Source organism: Hippopotamus amphibius, chromosome 2, assembly GCF_030028045.1.
Source record: "Hippopotamus amphibius kiboko isolate mHipAmp2 chromosome 2, mHipAmp2.hap2, whole genome shotgun sequence".
NCBI lineage: Eukaryota > Metazoa > Chordata > Mammalia > Artiodactyla > Hippopotamidae > Hippopotamus > Hippopotamus amphibius.
The window spans coordinates 159,347,618-159,365,952 of record NC_080187.1 but is presented as its reverse complement, the minus strand read 5'-3'; the positions used below and the strand labels follow the sequence as shown (position 1 = coordinate 159,365,952).

Here is an 18,335-nt window from a genome sequence, read left to right as displayed (position 1 = left end):
CTTCATCTAATCAGTCATCTAATCCTTTCAATTTTCCTTCTTAGTTTTTTCTCAAATATGCCGTTTCCGTTCTGTTTCTACTGCCATTGCCTTAGTTTAATTCTTTCCCAAGTTAGATCAGTTAGCTTGCTGACCCCTGTGATGAAGCTGGTTGACCTCAGTGGTGAAGCTAGCTGCTTGGACAGAGACTTATCAAAGGTATTATTATGTGAGGCATGAATAAGCTTGTCATAGCTCAGAACTCAGACAGCTGGGAGGCTAATGTTTTCCTAGGCTGACAGACCAGGGTCAATTGCCTTAAACTTCCTCAAGCTCACACCACTCTCTGGCTGGGTCTTGGCAATGTTTCTCTGCATTGTAAACTTAGTTAATGAGATTTAGACAAACACAGTGCCCAGGGCAGTTTTCTGTTTCTAAAACTGTTTAAGGTGACTGAGAGGGAGACCTTCACATTTAAACTTATTTGTCCTTAATCATCACTCTATGGGCATCATATATAAAGCTATTTGGTTAGATCTTTGATCTGTTTTTTTTTTTTTTTTTGAAAGTATGGCTCTTTTTCCCCCAAACTGGGACACGTCAGCCGGGCAAATATTTGATCTAAAATGTATTCCGTGCTCTGTCTTGATATATTGGATACTCGGTCTTTACAGTATGTGCTCCCTTCAGAAACAAGCAGACATCGAGAGTAGTTATTCAGCTGTTTTGGTATGTTCTGATCCTTTTTGTAGAGCAAATTCTTCTATTTCCTGTCCATTCTCCCCCTCCCGCTTTGTTTCTGACTGTAAGGAAAGAAGATACAGGGCCAGGAGGAAGGGTCCCTCAACAAACCAAATAATCTCTAGAGGGTTAAAACATACATGTGTTCTGGCTTCGTTGATGGTTAGTTAGTGACTTAATGGTTTTAAACCACATTTGGATGAGCTACATGCATGCATCATGAACTACAGGTGACTTTTAAAAAATACGTGGATCTGCTTTCTAATTAATTACAGATATAAGGACATTAGACCAATTGTTAAATCAAGGCTGTTCGTTGTGATAGGCATCTTTGGCCTCTAATTACTTCATAGTTAGTACGCCTATTCTTCAAGTAACCTCATTAAATTTATAGGCTTTCATTTTCTAAGTAATATATTTTCAAAGCTGTAGTAGAAAGTTACATTGTTCAAAGTTAGTCATACTGCTGTGTTTTACTAAGTTCATTTATTTTAGTTGAGTTAGGCATTTCCTCCTACTTGATTGCAAGCCATGCTTTTGTGATATAAAATTGTGTAGTCTCTATTGATCATTTACTGGTTAATTAAAATGAAACAAATTACTTTTTCAAGGAAGTCTTGGCTCTGCTTCGTCATTCCTTTGCCTCATTTATAATGACTGTGAGTCCAGCCTCCTGTTCAGGAGTGAATTCTCTTTAATTTAAGCTCTTAACAGAGGGGTGTCAGTTCTGCTGCCATCTAAGGGATCCTTAAATTGCCCTTAACTACAGCAGAGAATAGCTCGCATTCTGGGTCGAGATGGGTCACACAATCTTGATCTAATTGCTTCTCAAAAGTCTCAGGCAGTAAAATTCATGGAGTATTGCCCAAGAGCTATGACATCTCTCCATTTGTAGACACTGGCAAAAAAAAAAAAAAAGATGTATCAGTAATTATTGACTGAGTCCTTACTACATTCTGCAAATTGTTCTCAGTACTTTACCTGTGAGCTCACTGAATCCTCATAGCGGCACTGAAAGCAGAGTTCGATTTGTTGCCTCCATTTTACAGATAAGAAAAATCAAGTCAGAGTGTTTTAGTTACTCACCCAAGGATGTGGAGCTAATAAGTGGTGGAGCCAGGGTTCGAACCTAGAAATCCGGCCCCATGGTCTGGGCTCCTGGCCACCAAGCTGTCAATGTTTCACTTCACCCACAGTGGAAGTAAACTGAGAACAAATCCCTGGGAAATATAGAGAAAAATAGTTCTGTGAAGAAGACTGACAGAAAATGATCAGAGAGGTAGGAGGAAAACCAGGGAGACACCCTGTTGCAAGGACTAAGAGAGTTTTAAGAGGGAAGGAGAGACCAAGAGTGTCTGTGTGACAGAAATGCCAAGGAAGGAAAGGACTAGAAAATGCCTGCTGGGCTTGATGACATCTTCAGCCTTAGCAAGAGCAGACTTCATGGACTAGTGGGAGGTAAGATAGAAGCCAGACTGTGGTGTCCTGGGGAAAAATCGAGTGGCAAGGAGTTGGAGACAGCAAGCTGTATTTTTTTTTTTTAATATTTATTTATTTGGTTATGCCGGGTCTTAGTTGTGACAGGCAGGCTCCTTAGTTGCAGCAGGTAGGTTCCTTAGTTGCAACATGTGAGCTCTCAGTTGCAGCATGCATGTTCAGATCTTGTTCCCTGACCAGGGATCGAACCCCAGCCCCCTGCATTGGGAGTGTGGAGTCTTAACCACTGCGCCACCAGGGAAGTCCAAGCAAGCTGTATTGTTAAAAATGACTTTTCCTTTAGGGAAGTTTTAAAGTAGGAGCTAAATTTTCATCCATCCTAAAGTTAGAGAAGAGATTCCTACCTTGAGTAATAGGATGTCTATTCAGCATCTCAAGCTATTTGTGGTGAAGGACCAGTTTTTAACGATTTTCTGACCTGATTTGTCAAGACCCCATCACTGGTCTATGGACCATGCTTTGAAGGGTCCCTTCCAGCTTGATGATGAGCTGTGAATCATCTAGAGCAGGGGTCTCCAACCCCTGGCCATGGGCCAGTCCTCGGCCTGTTGGGAACTGGGCCGCACAGCAGGAGGTGAGTGGTGGGCGAGCAAGTGAAACTTCATCTGCCTCTTCCCATAGCTCCCCATTGCTCACATGACCACCTGAACTATCCTCCACATCTCTTGTGCTGCTGCCTGAACCATCCTCCCTCCCCCACCTTCTGTGGAAAAATTGTCTTTTATAAAACCGGTCCCTGGTGCCAAAAAGGTGGGGATCTTTGAGTCTTTGATCTTCTTGACAAGCTGATTTTTATCTTCTCTCTTCTTTCCTTATAGCTTTTCAGAGTATAACTGAGTTTTTAATCTCTTTTGGCATGGTTTAGAGCTTTATTTTAAAAAATTCACTTCTCTTTCACCCTTACTCTGATTTTATATGAAAAATGTTAATTTTCTTTTTTTTCTTTAAGAACTTTTATTGGGATACAATTGACATACAATAAACTGCAAATATTTAAAGTGTACAATTTGATATTTTTTTCCTCATTAGTAATGTGTATATAGCAATCCCAATCTCCCAATTCATCCCACCCCAACCCCCACCCCCTACCCTGCTGCTTTCCCCACTTGGTGTCCATATGTTTGTTCCCTACATCTGGTGTCTCTATTTCTGCCTTGCAAACTGGTTGATCTGTACTCTTTTTTCTATATTCTGCATATGTGTTAATATACGATATTTGTTTTTCTCTTTCTGACTCACTTCACTCTGTATGACAGTCTCTAGGTCCATCCATGGCTCTGCAAATGTCCCAATTTCGTTCCTTTTTATGGATGAGTCATGTTCCATTGTATATATGAACCATATCTTCTTTATCCATTCATCTGTTGATGGACATTTAGGTTGCTTCCATGACCTGGCTATTGTAAATAATGCTGCAATGAACATTGGGGTGCATGTGTCTTTTTGAATTCTGGTTTTCTCTGGGTATATGCCCAGTAGTGGGATTGCTGGGTCATATGGTAATTCCATTTTTAGTTTTTTAAGGAACCTCCATACTGTTCTCTATAGTGGCTATATCAGTTTACATTTCCACCAACACTGCAAGAGCGTTCCCTTTTCTCCACACCCTCTCCAGCATTTACTGCTTGTCAATTTTCTGATGATGCCCATTCTAACTGGTGTGAGGTGATACCTCATTGTCGTTTTGATTTGCATTTCTCTAAGAATTAGTGATATTGAGCAGCTTTTCATGTGCCTCTTGGCCATCCATATGTCTTCTTTGGAGAAATGCCTATTTAGGTCTTCTGCCCATTTTTTGATTGGGTTGTTTGTGTTTTTGATATTGAGCTGGATGAACTGTGTATATATTTTGGAGATTAATCCTTTGTCTGTTGGTTCACTTGCAAATATCTTCTCCCGTTCTGATGGTTGTCTTTTTGTCTTGTTTATAGTTTCCTTTGCTGTGCAGAAAGTTTCATTAGGTCCCACTTATTTATTTTTGTTTTTATTTCCATTACTGTAGGATGTGGGTCAATAAAGATCTTGCTGTGATTTATGTCATAGAGTATTCTTCCTATGTTTTTCTCTAAGAATTTTATAGTGTCTGGCCTTACATTTAGGTCTTCAATCTATTTTGAGTTTATTTTTGTGTGTGGTGTTAGGGAGTGTCCTAATTTCATTCTTTTACATGTAGCTGTCCAATTTCCCCAGCACCACTTAATGAAGAGGCTGCCTTTTCTCCATTGTATATCCTTGGCTCCTTTGTCATAGATTAGTTGACCATAATTTATCTCTGGGCTTTCTATCCTGTTCCATTGATCTATAGTTCTGTTTTGGTGCTAGTACCATAGCCTTGATGACTGTAGCCTTGTAGTATAGTGTGACATCAGGGAGTCTGATTCATCCAGCTCCATTTTTTCCCTCAAGATTGCTTTGGCTATTCGGGGTCTTTTGTGTCTCCATACAGATTTTAGGATTTTTTGTTCTAGTTCTGTAAAAAGTGCCATTGGTAATTTGATAGGGATTGCATTCAATTTGTAGATTGCTTTGGGTAGTACAGTCATTTTCACAATGTTGATTCTTCCAATCCAAGTACAAAGTATATCTCTCCATCTGTTTGTGTCATCTTTGATTTCTTTCATGAGTGTCGTATAGTTTTCTGAGTATAGGTCTTTTACCTCCTTAGGTGAAAAATGTTAATTTTCTAACTTATATTTTATCTTCCTGTGTGACCTTCTTTTCTAACTTATATTTTACCTTTTTCTAGTGCTGGACAGGGATGTGAGATTTGTGTGTGGTGGTAAGGGGGAGGTGGTAGTGGAATATCTCACCTCAGCAGAGTGTATTTGATCCTTGACACTGTCTAAGACTCCTGGTGCATGGTGATAACAAAGAGCAGACCAACTATTGGTTGGTTTTATTACCGTCTTTTACATTCTCTACAAATACTGCACCTCCTTATCATCTGTATCTGGGGTGAAATGCTTCCACTATCCCCTCAGTGTGCCACTGGCCTTAGTTTTATATGAAAAGTGTTTCAAATTGCTGTATAGCTACCAATTAAAATGTATTCAGAGTATCATTATCTTCACATTTTTATAGGCTGGTGACTACTTCTCAAAGGCTTTAAAGTTTGATCCAGAAAATGAGTATGCTACCATGAATCGAGCTATTGTAAATACAATATTAAAGAGATATGAAGAAGCGAAAGAAGATTTTTCATCTGTAGTTGAAAGCTGTCCATTTTGGGCTGCAGTATATTTTAACAGAGCCTACTTCTACTGTTGTTTAAAGCAATATGAACTAGCTGAAGAAGACCTAAGTAAAGGTATTTTTTTTTGGTAATTTTTTGAGTAAGATTACAATGGTTGATTTGTTTGTTTTTAGATGACAAAAGAAGAAATCATGAGGTCTATTTGCCTAGATAAACTTATGTATCATATCTTTAATGTAATCAATATGGATTCCTTCATGTAATAACTTACAGCATTGGTAAGCTAAGACATAGAAAATTATTAGGGAAACCATGCATAAACATTGGCAGCCTTTCCAAAAAGACATTGTACTGTGTTTCCCTGAGTTAATTTTCTTAGAAAGGTTCAATATTTTAAATTTAACTAAATAATTAGGTACATATGAGGAAAAATGTTTTCAAGTAGATAATACTAAGGTTCTTATAAAATTTTTATTTTAAAAAGTGAGAGTCTTTTTGAGTGCTAACATATAACATATCTTGAAATTTTTTTCTTTTACAGCTTTGTCTTTGAAACCTAATGATGCTCTAGTGTATAATCTTAGAGCAGAAGTTCGTGGTAAAATAGGTCTGATTGAGGAAGCTATGGCTGACTATAACCAAGCACTTGATCTTCAGGAACATACCTCAGTGGTATGAGTACATTGACCATGGATTCTGTAGCAATTTATACAGCTGTTCTTCCAGAAATTCAAATGTATTTGTTGCTTTAAAAAAACTTTGCACCATCTTCATTGTTGTATTCTTTATGTTTAGTCTCTTATATAATTCTTTAATGCATTTTAACAACACCTTTTTTTTTGCTATATATTAATTATAAAACTTTTAGATCATTTTCTGCAGATTTGGAACAACTCAATAACTGAATTTCTTCACAGGGTGTAGAATTTAAATGAGAATGTATCTCAAGGGACATAATAACACAAAATGTTTTTTTAAAGTAAAATAATTCCTTTTAAAATAATACTGCATGATTTTAGAAAAAGTGTCATTGGCCTTTTCATCAGTACCTAAATGTAATCAACAGTATCCAGATTAAAAAAAAATAGAGGGCTGATGACTATAAAGAAATCGAAATCAAGCACCTCTCTCCTCCTTTGAACAATATCTACACGTCTGTATTCTTCCTGCTACTCATGTTTTTCCAACAGATAAACACGTTTCTCTTTTTCAGGTTGCCTCCCTTCCAGGACAGCACCTGTAAAGATTCTGAGCATCCCCTTTCCTTGAGATGACTCTGCCTCTTTAATGCAAATTTCATAAATGTATATAAAAAATCTGCATAAATTTATAATTAGTGCCTCATAGAACTTGACAAGTCGATATACATCAAAACAGCTAAAAATTCTTAATAGTGTATCTCTTCAGTTAACCAGAGAACCCCTTTCCTTTATCTCACTGATAGTAACAAGGTTTCCTGACTTGTAAACTCATTCGGATTTGCTTCACTGAAGTTTATTTTCCTTCTTCGTTTCATTCTTCTAGTGCATCTCCAGCTTCTCAGAGACCTGCTTTCACTGAGGTGAGGCATTGTGGAAAAAACACGCCCATCTACTCAGTTTCCTTTGTTTTCAGCTTAATTTACCAGATTTTCACAATAGAAAATCGGTTTAAATCTGTAAGCCGCTGTGGGGATGCTTCACACTCTTTCAGGGTAGTTTTCTTGGCATCGTATGTTGGTCCACATGAGGATTGGGTCATGCCTCGTGAGTTATTTCAGTTGGTGACCTAGACATCTTTAATAGGCCTCTTCGGAATCCTCTTGTTCTCTCTTGTCTCCAGATCCTTTAGTCCCAGCCTGGCCGCAGATGTCGTGCACCCACAGACAGACCCTCATCTCGTGCCCTAGCCACACATTCTCTCACCTACAGCCCTGGGGCATCTCTGTTAAAGATAAGATGTCGCCTGCTGTGGCAGTGCCTGGCCACATGCCTGGCAGATGTGCAGGAGACCCAAGTCCCTGTCAAATGAACTTTCGATGATGAGAGAAAGGAACTAGTGAATTGGCTCTTTTCCATCTCTTGGTGGAGTGCCCTGAGATACTCCGGTCATACAGCCTCCTGCAGGATCATCCCTGAAGATTAAACAATCAGTTCACACTTACTGGTGGCCAGCCTTTTGTGCTGGTGCTTTTGGCTTCCCTGCTTTGCTCCCTTTTGTTACTGCTCCTGCTTCTTTGGGTTTGCACTTCTTTTTCTTTTTCTTCAATTAATTAATTAATTAATTAATTATTTTCAATTGTATTGGGTCTTCGTTGCTGCATACGAGCTTTTCTCTGTAGTTGCAGTGAGTCAGGGTTACCCTTTGTTGTGGTGCACAGGCGCCTCAGTGCAGTGGTTTCTCTTGTTGCGGTGCATGGGCTCTAGGCGAGCAGGCTTCAGCAGTTGTGGAGTACAGGCTCAGTAATTGTGACACTTGGGCTCTAGAGTGCAGGCTCAGTAGTTGTGGCCCAGGGGCTTAGCTGCTCCGCATCATGTGGGAGCTTCCAGGAGCTGCTATTGAACCCATGTCCCCTGCATTGGCAGGTGGATTCTTAACCACTGTGTCACCAGGGAAGTCCCCTAGGTTTGCACTCGATAAAGTCATTGCCCAGAAACATTTGCCTCTGGCTCTGCTTTCTGGGACAACCCAGGCTAGGACTATTAGTAATTTAATATTTTTTTTCCTGTTTACACACAAATGCTGGTAACATGAGGCAGAAATGATACAAACCAAGGGCCATGATAATGTAATGGAGCAAATCATATCTAATGTGCCAAATGCTACACGTCCCCAGGTCTGCTTCCCCTGGGTACCCACAGCTTCTGTCTGTACTGACCCCCAGCCTCCTGCACGAACCTGCAGCTTGCCACCTGGGGCCTTTCTTTCAGTCCACACATAGGTTAAGCCAGACCAGGCAAGGTGTGGCATTCTATGCCTCGCATTCATTGTCTTACTTTTTGACTCATGCCTTGCAAGGTAGCAGGTATCATTAGATGAGGAAACTGAGGCTCAGAAGGGTCAAGTTATATGATCAGTGTGGCACAGCTGGTCGATGGTGGAGCTGAAAGTCAGCCTCTATTCTAGTTTAAAAGCCTCTGCTCCTCCTACTTCTTTTCACCTAGAGAGAAGTGAAACAAGATAAACTCATAGTCTATTAAATAATCTTTATCATAATGACATTAACGCTCTCTGTCTGCCTATTAGTGCAGAAAAAGGATTTCCAGTCTTTAACACTTCTTTTGTACTGGCATGTGAGTGTATTTATTTATGTCTGTGTCTGCGTATCTACATATCTAGCCTAGCCTTAGGTAATGTGTGATAGCAGTAAGAGTTTCTTGAGCTTTTAATATGAAATATAGTCAATGGGCAACATTTTACATTTTATCTTTAATAGTACAGGCCAGATAGGAATGACAGTAGGAAGGTCAGCATGTAGACAGCAAGAAAGGGAAGAAAAAGGAAACCTTCATTTGCTAAAAATCTACTAAGTACCAGAAGCTCACCTATAGCTTAAGGACATTTTCATTTCACCATTATACTTGAGGGAAATCTTATTCTTCCATTTTACAGAAGAAAAATATGAGGTACAGAAAGGTTAAATAATCGGTTTAGAGCACCCCTAGTATAATGATGTTATCCAAACTTAGTTTCATTTTTATTTATACAATATATTTCTTTAAGTTGACTTGCTAGTATTAATTGAATTTATTTAGAAAGAGGGAATTTGTAAAAATAAATGCATCACTATTGATAAGTTTGTCCTTGTTCTACGCAAAGTAATCTTTTTATACCTGTGTTCCTCATAACACATTTTAGGAAACATTGTACTCTTAGTGTCACTGCTAGATGGATGTAACTGGACGAGAAATCACATTGATGGAGGGGAAAACGTATCACGCCTCCTGAATGAACGAGAACAGAAGCTGATTTGTGCATGGACAGGCAGCTTGGAGCTAGAAGCAATATCCTTGAGCTTTGAGAGTCTCAGTCTACTTTCTTAGTGTGTTATAACAAGATCTCACTCCCAGAAGTTCTCCAGTGGCATATTTTTATGTTTTGTTAGTCAATGTCTGAGAATCACTGGTTTCCAAAAATAACAGGCACTTTGACCATCTATCATGAGATCCCAATGTTCAACATGTCTTCTCTTCACCCATCTTTGCCTGGCCAATTTATTCTCAGGAAGAGATTTCTTCCTTTCCCTAGGAGGGTGGCTTAGATCTTTTCCCTCTACACGTCCACAGCACTGCTATCTACTCTTTTGGAACACCCTTCATATCTGTATATCCTTGTTTAATGACTATCTCCCCCACTAGACTAGAAACTTTGAGGGCAAGGATTCACAGTTCCTGGCACATAGCTCGTGCTTCATAAATATTTGATGAATTTACTTAAATAAAATGCAGGTCTGGACACTTATGATGCAGGGCATTATGACCCAACACACTACAGACATTATGTTTTACTATTTATTTCTCTGATAAAGTGAGCATCCTGTGAGATTCTAGGCACAGACTCTTCAAAGGTCAAAGCAATGACAGCATGCATCCTCAGTGCTATTCTTATTTAATATCTCCCATGAGTAGAGAGGTTCTTAGCATCCACATAGCTTTCACAATGCCTAACTTACACACACACACACACACACGGCACCCTTAGAACTATAAGATGAATACCTTAGAAAATGAAATTAGGAAAAACCAAGATCTAATGAATGAGATCAGTCTGATGTAAAAATAACAGGTAGGTAGCTTAAAAACAACACTGTCAAGGTGATAAGGGTGAAATGTCTGAAATCATGATGTATTGACATCTTAAGCTAATCATTGTAATTTTTGTAATTGGATGATGCTATCACATAATCAAGCTGTAACCCAATCAAGTATAGTGAATAAGACTATAACAAATTTTTAATTATTCCTTTTTTAAAAAAGAAATCTTGCGGAAATCAAGGGGGCGTGGTGTATACTGAAGCTAAAATTGGGGTAGGGAATGGTCAGAGTGCAAACATTTATATACATGTTCATGGCTCTATCTGCTGAACTGGTGCTCCAAAGAATGGATAGGAATGTTCTGATCTTTTGACTTCTTGTTAGTTAATCCCCATAAAGTGAATAGATCATACCATTGTCATGGTTTTAATCCACTAAACCATTAAGATAATTCAGCTACTTCTTTTCTTTCTGACTTTATGCTAGCCCAGAAACATGTAGTGATAATTTGATTTTTGTTATGTAGAACAATATTTATAGTATAACACCACTTCATTGTAAAATTAAACATACAAAGCATATACCTATTATATTTTTCTAAAAAGCCATAAATGATTTTAATACACCAGCCTTTAAAAGTGAGTACCTGTGGAGAATGAGATTGCTGGTGTAGCTTTTGTTGGTAAAGGGTGTGTGGGAGGTTTAAGAGAAGCTCAGTTTGATTTTTTAGTTTTGACACTTCTGCATTTTCTGATATGTTCATTTTTAAAACACTGAGTGTGTCCTAGCTTTGTAATAGGAAAATATAAATAATGTCCCCCACCCCCTGAGTTAAATAGCTTATTTAAGGCAACATTTATGACTGTAAAAGATGCACATTGCCTTCTTCCCTGGGTGCCCATGATGAACTTCAAGCTAGAGCTGGCCTGCAGGCCCCCTTTAGAGGTCCAACTGGTTCAGGCAGGTCCTGCCCAGAAAGCATTTGAGGTCCACGTTTGCACCATCACCATCTGTTTGGAAAAACTCAGTCTTGAAAAAATCTTTTTGTACAATATATATGGTAAGATCATAGTCACTTAAATTTCCAAGGAAAATATAAAATTTTCTGTCCAAACCTGTGAGTCAATTGAAGTCATTTATCTTCCCAGCACTACAACTTTAATTTACTTGCAAAAGGAGAAGATATTAGTTTGCAGGTACTCATGTGGTGATTTTGCTTTACTTTAGAGCTCTTCTCTGAAAGCAGAAAGATCTCCAAAGCCTCTGATGAGAAGAAAAAAAAAAAAAAAACCACTGAAAACTTTGCTTCAACGTGTCTGTAAACTTCATGACACAAATGTTAATAGAGAAAGGAATCTTAAGAGACCAGTGGTTTATGCTGATGATACCTGTAATTTTATAACCATCACTTAAAAGAAGTAAATCTCTAAGTGGAAAAAGCATCATTTACATTTCAAATATAAAAATGCTCCTTAATCTTACTTCAGTTGGTTAATAGGTTAGACAATTCCCTTTATTGTTACAATATATATATTTTATTATTTGACACTTTAAAGTATGGCTTTTACTTATGCGGTTCAAAGACCTAAGGAATAGACCCTTAGTTATGTTACATGAAACATTTCCTTTATTTTTTCTATAACCTTCCCATAGGAGACCTATAAATCAACTTAGCTTGACATATTTAAAAAAAGAGAAAGTAACTGGGAGTTTAACTTAATATTTTACGGCATTATGACTGTTACACAGTAGTAAGTTTTTAAAAAAAAAAAGTTCTAAATCACAGTATTCTGAATTTATTAGACTGGGAGACTGCCATTTAGGTGCATTTGCTTTATAAGCTAGGAACAAATCTCTTTTTTGAATTTGAAGACGAAGATAAGAATTTTACTGTCTAACAAAGTGATTTATTACACAAAAAACTAGAGATGAGTCTTCTCTCTTAAAAATGATAGAGCAATGATTTTATTAAAGTCTTGGAGCACTATTCAGGAAATTAACAAGTTCTATAGTACAACTCTGTGCCTTCGAAATGTGGGAGACATCTCAACAGAATTTTTCAGGGTGTAATTTACCCTGAATAATGTATGAGTTGTGTAATAAGCTCTTCAGTGTATTCTCATCTCCACTGGAAGCTGGCTTCTCTAGTATTGCATCTACTGCTTTCAATTCCCATGCCGTGTGTTTACTATATTGGATCTTTGATGGTGAGTAGACAAGGTGGGGGAGAAATGTTTGAGAATTGAAAGTCCTTGGCAGTCCAGAAAATAGCTTAATACACTAAACTTTTCAGTACAGTTTGGTTTTGGAAGTGTGGGTTTTGAATAGAACTTTCCTCTAGGGTTTCTGAACCTGGGATGTTTTTACCACTAGGGGAATAAGTAGGTGGCCAATGGATATTAATTTTACTGGAGGAGTGTCAGAGGGAGAGAGGAGGGATAAATTTAAGTAATTCAACTGGAAAGCAATTTAGACATAAAAAGATACCACAACATTATGAAATAGAACTTTAAAAATTCACACGAATCTTAACAGTAAAACATAAGACTTTGGAGACATTTCTCGCTTTTGGGTGGCTGCTTTGGGACGTGCCACAGACCCACAGGGGTCAGCGTTCACACTCCTCTGTTGCTGAGGACTGAGAGACAGAAGCAGCCTCCAGCAGCACAGCGTCACAGCAATGTTGCTCCTGAGGCTCCCTCCACAGTGGGTGCCCATGAGCCCATTTTACAGACGGGGAAGCTTGGGTCCAGAAAGATTAAGTGGCCCACAGAGGTCCCACACTGGAGGGAGGAGCCATAATCCAAACCCAAGCAACCTGAGAAATTTGAGAAACACTGTTTCTGGAATACTTGGAAATGGAAATACCTATAAAGCCAGGTAAAAAAGGCTGCAGCTCCTTTTTTTTGTGTTTGTTTTTTTTTGATGTAATGCATCTTGACTAACCTGATGAAGAGTAATTCATTTCTCAAAGAACTTTCAAGGACACGTGTTTTTATTTAATATTTTACGTGCCATCTTCATATCTACTGGATCCATTCTATGCTATGTAAAATATGTGGAATAATAAAAACATGTAAGTGCTTACTAAGTGTCAAGATCTTTTCTAAATGCTCCACATGTATACACTTTAATTATTACAACCACCCCATAAAGTTATTATGATTAGCATGCCCATTTTATAGATGAGAAAACTGAAGCAGGGGGAGGTTAGGTAATTTGCTTAAAGTCACATCAATTAAGGGGTTGAACAGTCTGCCTCCAGGGCCTTTGCCCTTTCCTCTATTTCAAGCTGTGTGAGGGAGGACACATACTGAGGCCCCGCCACCTTCAAAAGAGTTGCCTGTCAGCAGCCTGCAGGTTTCAGGGAGATCTGTGCCCTGGAAACTCGATCTCTTGGCACCCCAGAAATTATACGGTTCCTGGAGAACTTCAGGAACTCCATGTTTTATCTTCTGTTTGGAATAACCTAGACCCAAACTAAGCAATTCAGTTTTGTTTTATTTTATTTATTTATTTTTTTGTTTTGTGTTTTGTTTTGTTTTATTTATTTATTTTTTGGCTGCATTGGGTCTTTGTTGCTGTGCACAGGATTTCTCTAGTTGTAGTGAGCAGGGGCTGCTCTTCGTTGAGGTGTGTGGGCTTCTCAGTGTGGTGGCTTCTTTTGTTGCAGAGAATGGGCTCTGTGCACATGGGCTTCAGTAGTTGTGGCTCGCAGGCTCTAGAGCGCAGGCTCAGTAGTTGTGGTGCACAGGCTTAGTTGCTCCGTGGCATGTGGGATCTTCCTGAGCAGAGTTTGAACCCATGTCCCCTGCATTGGCAGGCGAATTCCTAACCATTGAGCCACCAGGGAAGTCCCAATTTTGTTTTAAAATGAAGAAGATTAAAGGATAAAACTCAACCTTAAAACCTAGTAATTTTCCCCACTATGCTAAAGGGTTGTAGCTTCTACTGAGCCAGAACTTTGTTTTCTGGATACTAAGTCTCTGAGATTTATCGCTGGAAGTTTACAGGAAAAAGGAAGGACCCTCTGAGAGGAAATGGCCAATGTGACCTGACTCTCTAAACAGGACAAGGCTTTAATTTCTGCCACTCGGCTCTCTTGTGACCCACAAGCAATAAACGACAGTCTTTTAAAAATGGCAATGGTTTATCGAATTCTTGGGCATCAGGCAGAGGAGAACTCGAGCGATTTCTCTACACTTGTAATGTCAAGAGGAGTCATACCCGGAGGACTCTTATAAAAGAGGAATTGTTTATGGCTATTGAAAAATCCTGGTGGAACTGTCCATCAAACTTTATGAAATGTGTGAGTTACTTAGGTATCAGCTTTCTGGATCTCATTTTCTTTCCAGAGCATTCAGAATCACACCCTTTCCTTACTGGCCACATTCATACTGATAAACACAGAGCTGTTTTCTTTTCTTTTTCTTCCTTTTCTGTTTTTGTTGACTCTCTTCACATCCTTTTTTCTTTCCTTCATCTCCTGTCCTGAGACCATACTCTAACTCACAGTTTCTCAAAATGGGGTCTGTGATCCACCTGGATCAGAATAGGCTAGAATGCTTATTAAAAATGCATATGTCAGGCCTTACCTCAATTGCACTAAAACAGATTCTCTAGGAAGGAAGCAAGGACTCTGCATTCAATAAGCTCCTGAGAGATTCCTATGCATACTGAAGTCCAGTGGGTTTCCAATTTAATAAAACTTGCTCTCAAATGTTAAATGTTAAGCATTTTTGTTGTAGAAATTAAAATGTTAACAGAAACCCTGAAATTTCTCTCTGTATCTCTGTGGGGACCATTCCTCGCTTTCCATCTCTGTATGTTCAACCCAGCTCATTCTTCGGAGGGTGACTCTCACCCTCTCCAGAAGGCTTGATTCATACAACTCCGAGTCATCACTCTCTTCAGCCCCTCGTCAGCCCCTGCTTTTCATTCGTTCGAGGAAACTGACTCCTTTCTACATGGGGATACAGTTCTTTGTGTTTTGGTGGAAGATGTTTCATCTTTCCTACCATATAGCAAAACTCCTTAAATACGAAGTCTGTGCCCTTTCTTGTTTTGTTTTGCTTCTGCTTCCCAGGGGTACTTCCTTGATGCACAGCAGATGTTTGATTAATGAACAAATGCTTCAGTGGGAGAAGGATAAATTTAATTCCTTTAAGTTGGAGCTAGACTGTTTATGCTTTATATTTTCCATTTGAAGTCTCAGTCTTCATAGCAGTGACAGTCTTTCTTTAATTTAGCAGAGAAGGTAGGTTGTGTTTGAGGTGAGCATCTTTATAGTAAAGTTTGTTAAAATCCATGGAATACTCTAGTAAGGTGCTGAGGCTTTTCACTGGTTTCTTAGAGATAATTCTCTACTCTAGCTACACAAACTGTGGTTTCTGGACCAGCAGCATCAGTCTCACCTGGGAGTAGGTTAGAAACACAGAATCTTGAGCCTCACCCCAGAATCAGAATCAGAATTAGAATATATAGGCGCTTTGTGCATTCAAGTTTGAGAAGCACTGCATTACTCAGAAGAATTTCCTTCTGACTGAAAAAAGAGTACTTAAAAATAGTGGCAGGTCAGTGCTGGAATTTTTGTTATTGGTGATTGTAAGTTTGTTTAAAAAGGTTTTCTTTTCTTTTTTCTTTTTTTCTTTTCTTTTCTTTTTTTTTTTTTTTACAAGATACGCTTGTGGTAACTGGATGTTCTGCTGGGGTTTGTAACCATCATCAAAGGTTCGTATTAAATGGGCTTCACATTGTGCTAGACACTATTAAAGAAAAGTATTAAATCTGAGATATACCACAAAACTACCCAACATTGATGTGGGTAAGCACATATTAAGATGTAGTTAAACACATGGAGCATGTAGATGCAACATCAATACAACATGAGTGGATTTGCTTTTGAATGTTTTTGTTGTTATTCATCTTCTATTATCCACATTTCTTTGATTTGAGAGTTTTCAGAACAAGATAGTTTTTAGCTATGTGGATACAGAAATTTGGTATTAAACAGTAACCTGCTGGAATAATAAAGGCATCTTCTCTTTGCCTTTCACTCATAGTATAACTCATGTATAAATGGGTCAGGCATCAAAGGCATAAAAACAATTTTAAATAAATTGTCAAAAGTAAGGGAAAGTGTTTAGGTGCTGTGTATTAAAATATTTACTCATAATTTAGGGTTCAAAGTGTGTCATTATTATCCAAATACAAAAACATTCATTTAAGCTTATTTGAGATTACTGTACTTACAATATGGATCTTTCCTGCTCCCTGGTGAACAGATTATGCAATATTTACTGTGCGAGGCTTACGTGGGATATGAACTTTCTTGGTTAGTAAGGTCTCTTTCCTTTTGTGATAGCTGTGATTCTCAAAAGATGTTCATTAGTTGGGTCAGAGGGGCTACTCTGGAAGTGTGCTCAGTAATGGATGAGCAGATCAGCAAGGCTATTGAAGAAGTTTGGGAACTTTATATGTCTTGTTCATTACTGTGTTCTCTTTCATTTCTCTGGGAGGCTTTATGTGACATAATTTAACCAAAGAAGAACAGTGTCATTAAAAAGCTATTTAGGATATGGATTGTAATGCTGGCTGTAAACATTCTTCTCTCCCAGCCTTGAGAATATTAGAACGAGGGAATATAGCAGTTAATTATAAAAATATCTTTTTCCTTCTTGCATAGTAGTATAGTATTTGGATGAATTATTTCTTTACCATTGAAGACTTTACTTTTAAACAGTCTATGTACTAGTTATGTTACAGCTGTTAAACTTCTAGCATATAATAATTAATGTATTATTCATAATAATTTTGTTTCACTGATGTTGTCTTTACTTGAGACTGTGGGATTGAAAACAACTATTACATGCTACCATTTCAAAATATAATATGACCATGTCATTGTGAGCAGAACAAAATAATACCCATCTCTTCTTAATGGGAGAATTAAAACATCTCCAAATTCGATGTGTACTTTTCTAAGTTATATGAAAATTAGCAATATAAACAGTCAAGTCTCTTGTAAGCTATATTTTCCCATGGGTAACTTCGCTTTCTTTCTCTCCTTCTTCTCCTCGGTATACAAAACAAGAAGTCCCGAATTCAATAATGGATTGCATAGCATAGAGAAGGCATTTTATGCATATTTGTAGAAATAAGTAAACTTAATATTGGGGCAGAATTTGACCTCTCAAAACAAAAAATAGAATTTAAAATGTGAGCATGGATTTCAGAAATTCACAGCAAAAAGTCAGGGCTTGCTGCCAGGGTATAGAAGGTAGTCATGTATTAATATGTTTCATATCAGCAGTAATCAAGTGATGTGAATTTCAGTCTTGTATTAATGTGCTTTAATGTTCATAGTAATAAACTTCTGCATAAATGCATATAAGTTCCTTGATCTCACTCTATGTCAGTTTTCTAAATCAAAGCAAATTTGAAGTAAATTAAGTTTGTTCCCAGAGATGAAATAGTTCAAAAGACTAGGGCACATTTTTTTTTTCTAAAGTGCATATCTGGACTTAGGTTTAGAATTGCATGTCTGGAAAAACTATTCATAATCTGCTTTTCTCCCCTTTTCTTTTATTTTTGCAAGTATTTATTTTGGCCAGCTGGCGAGACAGATCTTTTTCAGGGGCTCAGCCTTCCAGTCTGAGTATGGTTCTCCAAAACCAATCTTTGGATCAAATTCCTGTCTTACTTGCTCTGGTGTCTGAACAGCATTGATGTCATGGGGGCATGGTGATCCAGTTGTCTGTCCCAAATGCCTGGTGGCTTGCCAAGTAAAGAGCTTAGCTAGGAGGCCGCATACTACCCCGCCTCATGAGGGGAAGGAGGTTGCCGTACAATCCTTGGGTGACCTTTCTCACTTTTGCATCTCCTGTGTCAGCTGATTACTATAACATTAGACACCGGGGCCCCCAGATAAAATAAATGGTTTCTCACCCCCTTTCCAGTGTGGTTGTCACCTTGTCTAGTTTGTCAGTACATCTATGGGCTCACACAAATGTATCGAGGCAGGGGCTGGAAAGTTATTCTTGCTCTGGTTTTGTTATTCTTCCATGGCTTTGGTTCTGGGGGTGGGGAGGATGTAAAATTTGGTTCCATTCTAGGTGGAATTTGTTCTAATGGGATTTCAGGAGTTTGGACTAAGTTTGGGCCCTGTGCATCATGGTCCTAAAATGACCTTC

The 18,335-nt window shown here is 38.4% G+C and overlaps 1 protein-coding gene across 1 annotated transcript in view; it reads left to right on the top strand.

Moving 5' to 3' along the window:
• The window catches only part of TTC6 (tetratricopeptide repeat domain 6), a 192,253-nt gene extending 186,165 nt beyond the window's left edge, over positions 1–6,088 (top strand). Inside the window, exons 31-32 of the mRNA XM_057724891.1 lie at positions 5,299–5,524; positions 5,952–6,088. Coding sequence (XP_057580874.1) covers positions 5,299–5,524; positions 5,952–6,088 — 363 coding nt within the window. The remainder of the gene's footprint in view (positions 1–5,298; positions 5,525–5,951) is intronic.
• Positions 6,089–18,335: the final 12,247 nt, after the last annotated feature.